This window comes from Carlito syrichta, unplaced genomic scaffold (genome assembly GCF_000164805.1).
Source record: "Carlito syrichta isolate Samal-C Ts95f unplaced genomic scaffold, Tarsius_syrichta-2.0.1 Scaffold308851, whole genome shotgun sequence".
Classification (NCBI taxonomy): domain Eukaryota; kingdom Metazoa; phylum Chordata; class Mammalia; order Primates; family Tarsiidae; genus Carlito; species Carlito syrichta.
In genome coordinates, this window is record NW_007252947.1 from 555240 (window position 1) to 571902 (window position 16663).

At 42.8% G+C, this 16663-nt stretch overlaps 2 protein-coding genes across 2 annotated transcripts in view; both read right to left on the bottom strand.

Annotated features, from left to right (window-relative positions):
- LOC103268585 (A-kinase anchor protein 2) overlaps positions 1-16663 on the bottom strand; it is a 305955-nt gene that overhangs the window by 236413 nt on the left and 52879 nt on the right. The window contains exons 3-4 of the mRNA XM_008066171.2: positions 14062-14176; positions 13132-13153 (exon numbers count right to left, since the gene is read on the bottom strand). The gene's annotated coding sequence lies outside the window, so the exon portion shown is untranslated. The remainder of the gene's footprint in view (positions 1-13131; positions 13154-14061; positions 14177-16663) is intronic.
- PALM2 (paralemmin 2) overlaps positions 1-16663 on the bottom strand; it is a 184254-nt gene that overhangs the window by 7347 nt on the left and 160244 nt on the right. The window contains exons 4-6 of the mRNA XM_008066170.1: positions 14062-14176; positions 13132-13153; positions 7278-7379 (exon numbers count right to left, since the gene is read on the bottom strand). Coding sequence (XP_008064361.1) covers positions 7278-7379; positions 13132-13153; positions 14062-14176 — 239 coding nt within the window. The remainder of the gene's footprint in view (positions 1-7277; positions 7380-13131; positions 13154-14061; positions 14177-16663) is intronic.

Here is a 16663-nt window from a genome sequence, read left to right on the forward strand (position 1 = left end):
TTTTTTTTTTTTTTTGGTCTGTGATTTTTGTTTTGTTTTGTTTTTGGAGTTGGAGTCTCACTCTGTCGCCCAGACTGGAGTGCAGTGGCCGCTCCCGGCCACCGCAGCCTCGCCTGCTGGGCTCCGGCGATCCTTCCACCTCAGCCTTCCGAGTAGCTGCAACTACAGGTGCGCGCTACCACGCCCGGCTAATTTTTTTTTGATTTATTGTAGAGATGAGGTCTCGCCAAGTTGCCCAAGAGGGTCTTGAACCCGCGGGCTCAGGCAATCCACTCACCTCAGCCTCCCAAAGGCGTGGGATTACAGGCTGAGCCACCGAGCCCGGCTTGGTCTGTGATTTTAAGCTGTATTTCTTTAAATGTGTCATGGCTCTGGGACCAAACCACACGTGACATACATATTTATATTTACATGCTGTACACTATTTTTTCAATATTTCTAGAATACAAGTATAAACATTTGACATATTTTAGCACATTTTTATAATAAAATAAACTTAGATATGTTATGCCATAAAAATGCAACATTCGTATGTATTTTTTTCCCACAATAAAACACAAGGCTTCAAAGGAACCACACATTTTTAGCAGGTTCCTTACGGATGCAATTTCACACTCCTTTCTGCATTTACTCTCCTCTCCAGAAAGGAGTACATAGGTGAACACTTTGAGAAGCTCTGTCTTAACCCAAGGGTAATAGTTAGTCTTCACAGATACACATATGAGAATGTTATATAGGCATCCAGAAAACCACACAGGAGGTGTGAATGTTTATCTTAAATGTGCTCTTTAGGAGTAAGCATTTATATTTTGCTTCAGTTCTCAGTCAATACTATTTCAGACTGTAAACTAGGGCAGATACCAGCCAGTAGGAAAATTAAGACTAACATTTTAAAATTCAATGTTTTGCTTTTGATGCACACAATTTAAAAAACTCTTCTGCTTTCTACTGCTGCCAAGCAGTTTATACCACATGTTTCTCACTCCTATCATGCCATCATTTCTAATTCGCTCTGCCTTCTCTGGAGTTGCCCCATGCGAGAGGTACATTACAATCTGTGCAGTGATGAAGGTCAAAAAAGCTTGGTGCCCTTGTTCATCTTATGGGAAAATAATAAGGAGGGAGTGCTGTGAGGGGACGAAGCTTTCTGGGGACCCTCTGAAACAGATCTTGAAAGAGCCCTGTGGACATAAAGAAAAGTGGTTGAAGAAAAGTTCTCTGAAATTTTCTGAAAAAAGGACCTAGGGAAGTAGGACAAGAGACAGAAGACAGTTCAATGGAAGTTTCACTAACAGGCTGGTGGAAATCTGGAGCTATGGTTTATATAATATAAATTATATATTTAATTACTGATTCCTAAATATTATATACTGATGACAATAAAGTGAGAGTACATAAAGCATTTTTGATACTCCTTTCAATAAGCCAACGAGACAGCTGAGTAATATGTGCATTTTATTAATAAAGAATAGGAACGAGCATGGCTAGTTTCTACAAAGGGATACAAGTAAATGAAGGCATTGATGCTTTGATTTTGAGGCTCCGTATTTGGTTTCCTTGGTTCTTGCTCTCCCCAAATTCCTTCATTGGTAGGGAAACCCCTTAAAGGAATAGAGACACTTCAGTGGGGGTTGATAATTCTAGACTCTGAAAAAAACCTCAAGTGTAGAGTAGAGGGGAGCAGAGTAGAGGGGAGACCCTGGTGAGGTCTCCAGGGAAGATGCCTACCCAAACACGAAGGGGAGGGTTTTAAGGAAAGAGATTGCCGTGGCCTGGGGCTCTGCGGGGCCCAGAGAGATAGGTCTGAGAAGCCGAGAAGGCTTAAATCTGGTTCATATGTATTCCCCCCCTCACTCTACACAAGTGCATGTTGCCTGTTCCCTTGACCTTTGGCAAAGAGAAAGCAACCACAAGGGCTGTGAGAAGCCTGAAGAAGAGGAAACAAGAGCATCTGACACAAGTAAGGTGGAGGGGGCAATTGGCACGATTCCATCTTAGAATCAGTCCAAGAACATACAAAACATTCCAAGAGATGGAAACTCCCATAATCATTAAATCACTTAACTCAGGCTTCTCCTGGCTCACTTCCTTTGGCTCACTGTGATCACAGGAGAAGGAACAAGGCTGAAGGTCCACATGTAAAGTATAAGTACCACATGCCCTTCTGTCATTAGTTGGTGAGATGGGCGGGGTCAGGGAAAGAGAGAAGGACGGTGGATCTGAATTCCTGTCCAGATCACACCCCAAATATGGACTTTATTTTCTCATATAGACAATGAAAGGTAACCAGTTCCGATAGGGCTGAGAGATCCCTGATGGCGTGCCACAGTTTGTGGAGTCCATGAGTCAGGGAAGTGTAAACAGTAGGAGGGCAATGGATAGTCAAACCATGACTGTCACCCATCAGGGGGGATATTTAGCTAGGGTTCATTTCAGTATAATGAACATCTGGTAGCTGGCACTGCACCTGGCATGTGACAGACAAGCAAAGCATTTGCTCGACTTACTGAGTGAGTGTACGTATGGGTAGTCTTGTCCCTTAGAGCAAATGATTGTGCGTATAATACATATATGTTCACACTTTCTCTTGAGGCTAGAAATGAAAATTGGCTATTGTGATGTCAAGTACTATAAAAATGAGGGAATTAATTCAGAATGGATTCTCCCTGCCACCCCAACAGCAATCTGTAACTTCAAAAATGCTGTTAGCTAGAAGGAATAAGTTCTAGTGTCCAACAGCACAGCAGAGAAAATATAGTTAAAAATAATTTATTGTAATTTCAAAATAGCTAAAAGATTTGGAATATTGTCAACATGAAGGAATTATAAACGTTTGAGGTGATAGGTATCCTAATCACACTATGTCGATCATTACACATTATATGCATGTATCAAAATAACATATGCATCCCATAAATATGTATATATATTGTGCATCAATAAAAAGTTGTTTTCAAAAAGTAGTGACCAAAATGTTTTTGAATCAATGTTTTCCCAAGATACCTTACTATTAACAAAATAAGTTAGCAAGGGTGTGATGTTGATGGATAATGAAGGCAAAAGCCAATTTCTCATATCTGATTTTGCTTCAGTTTTTTGGTTAAAAAGAAGAGGTTTTAGCCTGAAAAGTGCCACAAAGAATATTGCTGAGAGGGAAGTGAAGCCCAGATGAGCAGGGAAGATTGGAAAATCATAATAAAGTACCCAGGGCTTTCAGTGCTTTGGGTTCAGGATCCCAGTTCCCTTATTGTTGAATTTGTCTCAAGAATCTTGTGCAGCAAAAAAGGTGCTGGAGGCTGACATTTGAAGTTCTGATTTTCTTTCTTTTTTTTTTTTTTTTTGAGTTGGAGTCTCACTGTCACCCAGACTGGAATGCAGTGGCCCCTCCCCGCCACTGCAGCCTCAACCTGCTGGGCTCCAGCGATCCTTCCGCCTCAACTTTCCAAGTAGCTGGAACTACAGGCGTGCACTACCACGCTCGGCTAATTTTTGTGATTTATTGTAGAGATGAGGTCTTACCAAGTTGCCCAAGCAGGTCTCGAACCCACAGGCTTAGGCAATCCACTCACCTCGGCCTCCCAAAGTGCTGGGATTAAAGGCTGAGCCACTGAGCCCGGCCAAAGTTCTGATTTTCAAAAATGAGGAGGGGATTCTAAACTAGATAGAAGGAGCTTGATATCATAGCTAGGTAAATTCTAAAGTTAATTTTCAAAGAGTAGAGTTCACTAAGAGCCAGCGTGGGGTCATCAGGCCGAAACTATACAGATTAACCTCATTTTTTTTTTGTTCAAGGTCTCTAGAAAGACTTGGTAAAAATCCATTTGAAAAGATTCAGTGTATCTAAATCGTCACAAATTCCCTTATACTCCAGTGGACAAGACAGAAACATGTGCCTTGGGTATGACAACAATCATGAGAACTTGTCAGTGGTTGGATCATCATGCCTCATCAGTGCTGATTTAGGGTTACCACGGGCTGAGAGATTCCTAATGGTATGCCACAGGGCTCTGACTTTGGTTTCAATGCACAACATTTTTATCAGTGAAATGATGACAAGTGATGAAATATTACTTTTCAGATTTGAGGTGGCACTGAAATGAGAAGAAAAGTGAGGCTGTGAGGTACCATAACCATGAGCTATAAAGACCCCAACAACAGAAAAGGGAGTTTTCTACTTTCAAATGGCCACAACCTTGTTTCAAATGAAATCTGAAGTACAGCACTAAAGAAGTACAATGTGTAAACAAAAGGCTGGAGGAGCTGATGTGTTTGAAATGGGGGGGACGAGGGGGAACACCAGAATTCCGACTGTCAAATCCCATGACATCATCTCCTTCCTTACCTTCCTACCACGGTTCCTCAGTGACTCCATGAAACCCTCAACATTCATGAGAGACAATCTAACAAGAAGAAATTTAATATCAAGTATACAAAGGGCAGAAAGGCACATACCTCATTCTATTTTTGTCTTTTGAGATTAGGAAGTGAAACAATTTTGTAGGTTTTTCTGCATGTGAGCAGGTGAAGCAGTATGCATATAGTTAGGTGGGAAAGAATGCGCATTTCAAGTGAAAGGATTCTGAGACAGCGACTCTACTGGATAAAGGCAATGAATGAGCCTAAGCAGTGGCACGTGTGAAATAACTTTAAGGCTCTGGTTTAGAAACTGGAGCTGAAAGGCCAAGATGCCAGCGAGGTTAGCCACATGGTCTGTGATGTCACACTCTATTTTGGAAGTGAGTAGCCAGACCCAGAAGGCCTCGGGCAGCTCTGAGCATAGTACTTTAAGAAGACTAGAGATAAAGTGGGGAGTGTTCGGAGGGGAGGGACAAGGATGGTGGAGGGTGTCTCAAAGCAATCTCATCATCCTGGAACCACTGAAGAGGCTAGGGCTGTGCGTGTAAAGGGAATTTAGAGCAAGGATTTGGGGAAGCCGGGAAATAATAGTGGTTTCCTAATACTTGAAGGGAAATTAGAACTTAGATTTGTTCTGAGTAGCTCCAGGGGGCAGGATAAGAACCAGTAAGTGGAAGACGAAGTCAGACAAATGATGGCTCCATCAGAGGAAGAATTTCCCAACAGTCAGAACCAAGAGATGGAATGAGCAACCTGGAGGGAGATTAAACTCCAATCACAGAGGTGTGTGACCATTGTTTAAGGACCTCTTCAGAGGGCTACTGTGCCAGGGATTCTGTGGTTGGATAAGGGATTTGAATAGATGCCTCCTGATTCTGAAAAGCAGAATTTATGATTCTGAATAAATTCTCATTTATACAGAGTCCTATACCTTTCAAACTCCAAACAACAAGAATATTTGTCATAATACTCAGTAATGACGAGTGTCATTTGTAAAAAAGGCCCAGAGGTTGTAAAGTTTCCAAAAGGACATTCCTAAAGCATCATGGTCTATATCTAGGAGAATTTCAGTGACAAGTGTCATTGGTGGGTATGCTACACATGTCCTGCGTAGTCACTGTTAACCACAATTGACAATGAATCTGAACACCCCATTCCAAAAACAATCTGGACAAAGGAGTCAGCCACATCAAATGCAATTCCTTCCTTCCACAGCTCTGCTTATATGTAGTCCCACAGCAGATGCATTTATACAATTTAGTTCTTAATAAATAAAAATACATGTAAACTTATTTCTAAAAAGATTCTGATCACATTATACTTTAAAAAATGCACTTGCCATTTGGATCGTTTGTGCTTCTGTAGTATCTTCAAATATAAAGGATGCTAAGTTGTGGCAGTATGTGTATCCTACTTACATAGTCCTACAATCACATTCATACATTACTCTTGAAATTTACACTTTTAGACTGCCCACACTGCTCAAATTCTTTCTCTGTCTCTTAAAATTGTCCCTACCCTCCCATTAGCTGGTCCATTTTCTGGATCATTGCCCATGTACTTTGAGATGCAGGAACTTGTAGAGAAGAGTTGGAAAACTGTTTACCCATAATTATCGAGAACCATCAACACCCAAGTCTCTGAAACCAAGTGGGAAGGTGTGAGACTTTTAAACATGATCTCAGAAGTGCACCTCAGAGCATTTAAAGAGTCCAAAGTTTAAGTGACTGTCTTATTCCTTTGAAGCACAACTGCAGGCTGTGGTTTCGGCTTATCCATCCTGTTAATGTCATGAATATATGGAACTGGTCCAGGTTTAGCCAGACATTACAATCCCATCCATTTCTAGAACTCTGTGAGTCGATAATATGCTAAGACATTTACAGAGATGCCCAGTAGATATGTTAGTCAGTCAGTGGACATGACAACTATATCAATACTTATTCGCTTTTTAATTTTATATTAAAATAAGGAGAGACTGTATGCTTCATAAAATATTCAGGTTGGCTTATGTAAAAGATTTCCCTCAGTTTAAATGTCCATAATTGTTTTTATAAAAGGTGTCATCCTGTGATTTAGTTTAAACATAAACTTGCCTAGAGTATATAAAACATAATCTGATGCTCATATTTGAATTCACCTACATTGTTACTAACTATGGGCAACTCATTTTTTTTTCATTTAGACCTGGCCTTCAGGACATTAATGTGTAGAGCAAATGGACTGGTGTAGAGATTTACTGTTTCCATCATTCTGGTTCCAATTTCTGAGGTACATCTGCATTAAGCAGAGCAAAGCATGGTTCTTTCTATACCCTATACTCACAAATGCATTATTTTGTAAAATCTCCAATTGTGAGAAACATTAGCAAGAAAACATATGTTCCTTAAATTATGACATTCCCCCCAAAATCTTCCACAATATCTAAGAAATAACTCCACAATTGAGAGTTATTTGGAATATATATATATATTCATAATATACAAACAGCTCAATTCCCAAAGGCTTCCAGAAACATGCTCATATGCTTTGAAAATATTTCCCACCCAGCTTCCGTCATGGCTCTTTTGATTTGTGCAACTCCAATGAAGAAAATAAAAATCCCTGGAGGCAGAATACAGATTAACTTTGAGAATAAAGGCAGATAAAACGACCACAAATGCCAGAGAAGGATCCCCTAGAAGTTGAAGGTGAAAGTTGTATGTTTTCCTCAAAACTCCCATACTTTTGGTCCTCAGTTACCCATCAGGAGCCAGTGCCTGCCTTCGATGGCCACCATAAAGTCTATGTCTGAGCCTGGGCTGAATAAAGGGACCCTATGTAAGGATATCGAGGCACCCATCTCATTAATAAAGCTCAGAGAAACACAAGCCCCTTGGGACAGTGCTGGCATCAAAATCAAAGAGCTCCCGAGGACTTACCAGCTGCTCTGCTGGTCCCGTCCTGCCCAGGTGATGGTTCTGCTGTTCGTGAACAGAGGATTGGCAGGTGGGGAAGCTGGGAGGAAATGTAATTTACTGCATCTGGTAGCAGAGAACAGGGAATACAATTAGGCACAGTGTTGGGAGGCCCAATGGGTTCACTGCCGAGACAGCAGCTTGCCTGCCCTACATAATGGACTGCTGAGGCGGCCACTGAACGGGAGGATCAGAGTAAACAAAGACGAGCATTTGCCCAGTGACTGGCATTCAGTAGAGTAGCTGAGGCAGGAGGGATCCCAGCCAGAGAGCTCAAGCCCCAGGACTGTTCTATGTGTTAGAAGAGTCATCAGAAAGCTCTAGATTCTAGGAGGACAATGAGTTGGGGTGGCTGGGGGGAAGAATCAGAGAGTGGGAGTCACTATCAACTTGGTGGAATTGACCAAATATAAAACATCGAACTAGAAAAGTGCATTAAATAGTACTGAAAAATAGATTCATTCTCTGAACTGGAAATACAGCTTTATGTGCCTAATATTATGGGGTCCATTCCCTGAACAGGGAATACAGCTTCACATGCCCGATTCATTCAGACAACCAATTTTATGTGCATTAAAAACATACTCCAGAATTTATCCCATAATTTCCACACTTCAGGCTTGTGTTTCAGTCAGAAAATCCTGAGATTCCAAATGACAACGTCCCATGAACTCACCATTAGCTTTGGTTCAGGAAATGCTTTAGCATCAGCTTTGCTTTAGCAAATACCTTGACAAGTCTATTTAGGGAGGTGGGACCTCAGGGACATATGCATTAGCAGACATGCCAAGGTATCAGAGGAGAGGAAGAAAACCCTGGAGTGAGACAAGACAAATCTGGGTACTCTCCAGAGAGAAGTGGGAAGTGAAAGTAGGAAGATTCTAGAAAGATGGGATCCATGAAATGGGATTCCTTCTATGTGTCACGACCATGTCACAGAATCCCGGAATGTCCATCACTCATCAATGATTACATCTAACTGCTCGCTGCATGTCTCCCCTGAATATCCCACAATCACCTCAAACTCAACATGTCCACAATTCACTCAGAATCCTTGGCAGTTCCCTCAACTCCTTGCCTTCCTGCTATCTAATCCAGCCTGTCGCCTCTGCCTCCTACACATTCCTCACACCTTCCCCTCTCTGTAGTAACCCCAAGAGTGCTGCCTCAGTTCTGGCAGGCTTCTTTTTAATATCTTGCTGGAGAGGACCGTGAACAGACACTGGACTAGGATTAGTTCAGTTCTACCCCAACTAGACACTTTGCTGACTCACGTGTGAACCGAAACGATTCAGAATGTATTCATATTGGAACGTTATGTTCTTAGGGCAAAGGTGGAATTTATCTAAGAGAATGGATTTTTCCATATCAATCATGTGGGAGGAAGGAATGGAAACTTAGGATTAGGCAGGCAGGCCTAAGGGTGGAGTGAGGCTCAAGTTGCCTTCTCTCTCTGAGGCCTTATTTGTGCTGCAGCTTGGATCCTGGATAGGGAGGACATGGATGAAAACCCTCTCACTGCAAGGAAGGAAGCTGAGTCTTTGTGATGATGGTAGGTTGGGAGATGGCTGAGAAGCAGCCTAAAGGGATTCCCGAAGATGGGTCTGGATTGGAGTCAGGGGCTCTCAGGGTAGCCATGAGTCTGAAGTTGCACATTATTCTCTATGCTGAAAGGTACTTCCAATATTCCTGGTCTTAGGCTGTAAACTTTTCTTTACTCTCACTGTGAAAAGCTGTGGGAAGGGTCTGTGTCCAAAACCAGCCACAAGGCAGAACCAGAAAGAGCAGGAGCTTGAAGTCAGCTGGTCCTGAGAGGGCAGGGGCAGCTGGGAAACTAGTCCCTGGGAAGAATGAAGCAGTGGTCTGGGACTAGTCTAGGACAGAAGGGATGACAAGAGCAGATTCTCACAACTTCTGAGTTTCACTGAGGATTTCCAGAAACCTGTAGAATGAAATCCTCACAGATATGACTTTCTGCATGCACCTGAGTTGGAGGCTCAAGCTATTAAGACCACCTCACAACTGGTCACTTGTGTGTCCAGTAAATTTTACGCTATATAGTTACTAGGGCATCTCTGCATACTGAAAGTTTTAGCAGTAGAAATAGAAGCATTTTCTCCATGTAGAAGTGCATGCGATTCCTAGGGTTTATGTCTCCGCTTCCCTGACAGTTCACTGCCAGACGTGAGTGGGTTATGAAGTTACCTTTGCCCAAGGTTCACTTGCTGCAAGCTCGAAGGCTACAGCTACTGAAGGGCTGGAGCAACATGGCTTCTGTTAAGAGATAAGGGAGTAGAGAATGGGACATGGGGAGGAGAATAGGGAAGGTCTCTCAATACACCATTAAGCACCAAACTCTAATGTTATGCAGGCGGAAGTATCTGACAGACAAGCACAAGGAATAACAAACAGGCCCTCCAAATCCTCAACGGGGGAAAAAACTTCTTCAGAAGGCCCCAATCAGTAAACTCTCTTCTTCCTGCCAAAGTCAGGGTGGTCTATTACTATTCCCCCCACCGCCAGAGAAGATAGCATCCTCTCACAGAGTAGAAATTTAAGGTAAGTGCTGCTTCTTAGTTCGAGCACTGCTGAAATATTCACAGAAGCTATGAAGAACATATATAGCTAAAATAATGAAAACTCTTCCTTAAAACATGACTTATGGGCAATTGAAGATTGAAATTTCCCAGTAACTGGTATGGAAGTTTTGAGGTGGGGAAAGCTCTAGGCTACCCTAGACTGGTATGGGATGGGAACTTAAGAGGATCAGTGTCTTACAACAAAGACTGAGATAGGCCCAGGACAGACCTTTTCCTTTGCCTGTCTAGCCAAGGATTTCACACTAGCTCCCTCCCAACGGGTAAGGAACAGAGTTAGCACTAGAGGTACACTATATGCAATTTATAACTGCAAGAGACATTGCACCTATTTAAGATAGTAAAAACAACCCACTCAGTCGATGAGGGTTCTGCTATATAACAACAGTATGTGTTGGCAGGAAAGGAGATAGAGGAGCCAGAATGTATATGGCCAGGAGATGTTACTCAGAATAAATTGCTCATGATTGTCCAGGCTACTATGTAACCAAAACTCACTGGTGATCCACCAGTGCAGTACTTCTATTTCCTCTGACATGCATAGGTGGACACACATAGAGCACCTGAAATGGGGACATGATGCACACACCAGCAGCCGTCTCTTGGTACTTCATAAGTTGTGATGCTTTTGCTGTGTACGTCCAGTGTCTATATAGTTGGATACTCCTAACTGGACCTGAACTCTGTGATCAGTGAGTCTCAGAAATGAACTGTGTTTCTTAAGGCATCATTGTTCAAAATATTTTTTTTTTTTTTTGAGTTGGAGTCTCATTCTGTCGCCCAGGTTGGAGTGCAGTGGCCGCTCCCAGCCACTGCAGCCTCGATCTGCTGGGCTCCGGTGATCCTTCTGCCTCAGCCTTCCGAGTAGCTGGAATTACAGGCGCGTGCTACCACGCCCGGCTGATTTTTAATTTATTGTAGAGATGAGATCTCGCCTGCCCAGGCGGGTCTCGAACCCGCGGGCTCAGGCAATCCACTCACCTCAGCCTCCCAATGCGCGGGATTACAGGCTGAGCCACCGAGCCCGGCTCAAAATAATTTTTTGTTAGATTTTATAACTACAATTGGTTGACGCTAAGATAATCTTGGCAACCTGGGGCTTTTGAAATCAATGAACGAGGAAATAAAGACATATCCCAAAGTCCCTCAGCTGGGATGCTCTTGAGTTTTTACCCTCAGACCACAGTGTGACCTGAACTTCAATCACATTCTGGGAAGCTTGTGTTCCCTCCTTCAAACTTCTTTCTTTGCTAATAGATATGGTGTGATGGAGAGATGACCCGGGCTTCGTTATAACCATAGATGGCAGGAATCATAATCGAGGGTGACAGGTAAGACCACAGAAACTCTTCCCAGGGCTGTTTCCCAAGAAATGAGATCCCTAAGATGTCTGAATCCTCCTAAGCCTGAGCTTACCCATCCTGGCAAAAGGCAATGGAGGACAGAGTCAAAGGGCAACCATCTCCGCAGACCCTCTTTCCAGTCATGACCTGGTTTCTTACCACCTCTATGAACTGCTTAGGTGGGTGGGTAAAAATAGTGGAAAGTAATACAGGGGAGGAATGAGGGGAGAGGTTCAAGGTGAAGAAGAAAGACAGTGGTGAGAGTTTATAATGTAGTTTCATTTTGCTTGTTAATAAGTCATAGACTATATAAGTCTCCACAGTCACACAGTCTTCTCAGGGACATCACATATAGGCTCCTGCCCTTCCCTAATTGTCTGGGAGAAGTCTAGGGGAGTTCCTGATTTGAGAAAGGAAGACAAAAAAGAAGTGAAAGTATAAAAGAGCAATGTACCCTCAAGTATGTGGGTATCTATGGATTAATGTCCTACATCACATCCTAGCCCGAGTATTGCAATACTGCTGATGGTCTGACGTGTCTCAGGTCTTCTCTAACACCAGGGAAGCCTGCTGTCCTCCCTATGCCACACCCCCATTCTCCAAGGCCACTTTCTCAGTCCATACCCTACCCCCAAAGCAAAGAACAAGTGCCTTGAATTGGTCATATCCTAGATAATTCCTAGAACTTGTTGTAGGTCCTTATCTCTGAGTTCCCACTGACTTGGCCTTGACTTGTCTCTGCCTATATACAGTCGAAGCATGAAGTTTAATTTAGTATCTTCCCAAAGATCATCCATGCAGCCAAAATTCAGATGTCCTGCCGTTTACTTGCTAGTGGGGGGAAAAAGGGTCACAATTACCACCCCCCTCCCCAAGTCAGAACTAGCCTTTGTGTAAGTATCTTTGGCTAATCCAGAAAAGCACATTTTTAAACTCTTTGCCATATAGTTCCAAATGACAGTAGGAAAACACTCTGATACCAACTCTAATTCTGGTTGCTGATCATCTTCCTAGTATAGAGGTTGACCACATAATGAGAACCAGGCAAGCGATGTTATCTGATCTTTCCAACATGTTCCTACAGGTCTAGCTAAGGGTCAAGTACAAGTAGGAATCATGGCTTTGCAGCTGAGGTCAGGGAGCAAGTTGATGGGTGAGATGCTCACAACCCCAAGTTCATCCCCATAGTCCAGGTACGAACTAGTCCAGGTAAGGTCAGGGGCAAGGTAACAAAGGGAGAGGGAGAGAAAGACCTGCTCCCGCCAGGATGGGTTCAGGACACCAGGGCCCTCCCTGCTCCTACCTTTCATGCACTTCCCACCTTCAAGTGCTTTCCCTCTCACACAGGAAGGGAAGTTGTGCCCAGCCTTGTTTCTCTGGAAGCAGACTTACGATTTTTAAAATAAAATAAAATAAAATAAAGAGAACCAGAAAAAAAAGAAAGAGTGAAAGAAAAGAAAAAAAACAGAGGCCTTAGAAATATACCTTAAGTACCTTCTGATATGTGTTGCGACCTGGGACCTAACCATCAGGACAAATGGGCTTATTCCTCAAGAAATCTGGTCCTGACGTTAGCACACTTCTTTGCTAAACATCTTTCAGGATGCCAAACAGTGAGCCTTTGGGCCCTATTAGGAAGGAGAAGAGCCAGGCCAGTTTTGTAAGATGAGAAACAGTTGAGTCAAGAGACAGTCCTCAAAAAAGACAGGCAGGGAAGATTTGGAATGTGGACCCCCTCAGTGCCCTGCAAGCAGTACTGCTCCTCTGCTGCCTTTCTGAATCAACACATCACGGCTACCAGTAAGCCCATGTTAATGAAACTCCCTAAGCTGACCAGGATAAAAACATTCACCTCCAGTCAGGGCAGACAGCACTTACCTCCATCCGTATTGGAGAAGCCCTGTGGGAACAAAAGCAGGGTAGAGTGTTACTGTACATGTGGAGATATAATCCCTCATTCACTTAACTGGTCTTTTCCCCCCAGGCCCAGTCCCAGTCCCAGAACTTGACTGTGCTGGGCAAACCCAATGCTCTCTTTTCTTCTGGACAATTTGTTTGGGATTCTCAAATTTAAGGGCAGAATTTACTATTCTTACCTTATACCGAATTTCTCCCAATAGAGATTTATTTCAATTTTCCAGAAAATATCCTTGGTTATGTCACAAAAGTGGTATCAGAAGATCCCATCTTAAAATTGATTTCATTAGATTGCTTTTTTATCACTGACAGGTACTGAAGAAACAGTTACCAAATGGAGGGAAGGTCCTGAGATGTTCAGCACCTACTGGCTTTATGGGTTCTCGTCTCTTTTCTACCACACCATCTGTTTTTATATATGGTAAAATGGCATGTTTTTATACTCTTTGTATTTGGAATACAAGTCCATCTCATATGGTGTTTTCTCTGGCCTTTTTATTAAAAAAAAAAAAAAAGGCTCAAAAAGCAAACTAAAATGAAAGCCATTGGGAAGATGTTTAATCTGCTTAACAGAAATTGGTTTTGGAATTCTAGAGTTAGTAGAAGACTTTTCAGGAATCAGGCATATAAGGGGTGTGGACTGCAGGTGATGGGTAATCTAATGACTCTTCCCTGTGCCTCACAGCACACCAGGTAGTCTCACACCTAAAGACAGGCCATGCTCAGCTTCAGGGTGGCACCTGGTCCTCACACATCTGCCCCTCATTGCACAGAGTCTGTGGCTCAGAGTTCTCATCAATACCAACTGGTCTGTTCTCCAGTTGGCACTATTTTGCTAGGCTTTACTTCCTCATGGATATAACGTAGAGAAATCGCATTTGTTGTCTTCACCTTTTGAAAGTCCTTGAAGGATTTTTCTGTCTCCTTCAGTTTCTCTAGGATGATTTGCTCTTTGGCAGATATCTGGGACTCTTCGCTTTCTAGCGTTTGTATTTCCTGCTCCAGCCTGGAAAACACACAAACAGAGGACAAGTTACTTTACTGTCCTGCCATCCATGGGCAAGAGAGCAGTTCCTTCCTGCTGGGCGATTTGTACCTTCCTGGCAGCCTCCGTTGTACATTATGCTGAGGAGCCGGGCCAAGGTTTTCCATTACAGAGCATCCTGTGTTTCCAGTTATGCCCCTGGGCAGACATTGGTCCAAAGAAAACAACCAGAGCCACCTCCACTAGTTCATAGCCACCACTATGCAATATGCTTTGGTGTCTGCCCTCCAACCCTATTCATGTGCATACTTGTCACTTGGAGGTAGATTGTATTTGCATAGCATAGGACATCATATCTGAAGGAAAACAGCTTCATATTCTCTTGCCTATCTCAGAATAAATGCTCTTCTCTTAGACTGGCCAAAAGGTTAAGGGTCATTCTTGCTCAAATGAAATATGTTTCCAAGAAACGACTGGTGGCCAGTACCCTTGGGAGCTTGCTGTCCTCTTCCTTGATGGCCTGGCTTCTACTGCCAAAAAGAGGGGAGATGAAGGAGACAGATGCAACTGCCCCTTCTATTTTGGAACTTTCCTCAGTTTTCACAGTAATCCTATCTATTTTTTGAAAGGGAAATTTCAGTATTGCCAGGAGACTCTGGGAATATTCCAGAACAGCAGCTATAGCTATGATTTGGAAGAAGTCTCAGCAGCCATATTCATATGGTAATGATAATAACCATTTGCTTTTATTGAGCATTTATTCCATGCCAGGAACTGAGCAAAGAATTCACATGGATCATTATATTCAAACATTCCCAGTGACCCGATGAGTAGGGAACCCCCATTTTACAGATGAGATCATTAACACTTGGCAAGGTTAGGTAACTAGTTTACTGTTGCAGAGCCTTGAAGCAAGGATTCAAGCCAGGAGGTCTAACTCTAGACCTTGCTCCTAACCACTGCGCTAAACTCTTACCACATAGGTTCTACAGTATTTCCCAAATTTCTCTCCTCTTATTAAACATTGCATATGTTGGCATACTAGAGTGATACTTGTTGTGAAGCAATGCCTTTGGGGGTTATGGAGGGATAGATATCCCCCTACTAAAAGACTCCAAATTGCTGTGCCTTTTGAATTTGATCTGAATTGTTCATTCACTCATTCATTCAATTAATCACTCATGATTTCATTTTTGCTTTTGGTCTCTTTCTTCCTCACATGCTGGACGCCTTGCTGCTGAGTCTGTGCCTGCCTATACTAATCCCATCCCCTGCCCTCTTCTATCTTTTAATCTTCCCTTGGGAACTAACAAACAAAGTCTACCAGACTTAGACCTAAAATATAGAGTTAAGAGTAAGATCTTCTGAGAGGTAAGGAACACCACAATATAGGCAAAAATTTATTTAGGGACGCACGGCGCCCCTCAGAGGCCTTTTCTATTTCCTTCCAGGGTGTCAGAAAAACAACCTCTGGAGGGATAAGACTTTGTAGCCACTACTTTGGGTTATGAAGATGAACCCTATATCCAAATGCACCCCCTCTGAATGAACACAGCTTCAGATTCATTTATCATTTCAGTCGGGAAAAGTGAAAGTCTCACAACAACTTATAAAGCCCTGTAGAAACTATCTGACCTCCGTTCTTACCAAAATGCCTATTTCACATTGTCCTTTAGTCAAATAGAGTTACTCTATCTACCCTCGCGTGCCCCATGTTTCTTCCTTCTCCAAGAAACTCATCTCAAACTCTTAGCCCTTCTTGAAGTCTCAGCTCAGCTGCCACCTGCATTGAGGCTTTCACAGATTTCACTGCCAGGAAATAACATCACCTTCCTCTGCATATTTCTTACCAGATTATTTTGGTTTATCAGAGGTCTTATCAAGTCTACTATGTGTCAAAGCAGTTGTTCTCAACTGAGGTGAGCTTGCACCCCAGGGGATATTAGAAAAAGTCCAGAGATATTTTGGTTGTCCATAACTCAAGGGGGATGGGTAGGACTGAAGTTACTGGCATCTGGTGAGTAGAGACCAGGGATGCTGCTAAACATTCTACAATACACAAGACAACCCTCCACAACAGACAGTGATCTGGCCTCAAATAGTAACACACATTAATTTCCCCTACAAGATTATAAATTTCTCAAGGAATGCTCAATACACCCATGTTGATTGGACTTAAAAAGTGCAACACACCAATGCTGAATGGATTATAAAAAAGCTGAACCAAGTTGCCCAGGGTGTGGCTCAGCCAAGATAAGACGTTCAAGAATTTTGGAGACCAGGGTGAATTCTTCAGCAAGTTTTGACTTGAGAGGCTGTGTGTGGGCTGAGATGCAAACAGAATGTACAGGAGAGGGGGCCAAGCAATGCAGAGATATGAACACAGAGATATGTAACTTCTTTGCTGTTCCAAATGTTCAGCAAAATCTTCTATACACGTCTGTGTACATTATTTTGGGGGGAATCAAGTAAAGGAACATAAGTATGAAATAGGAACAGCACATATGA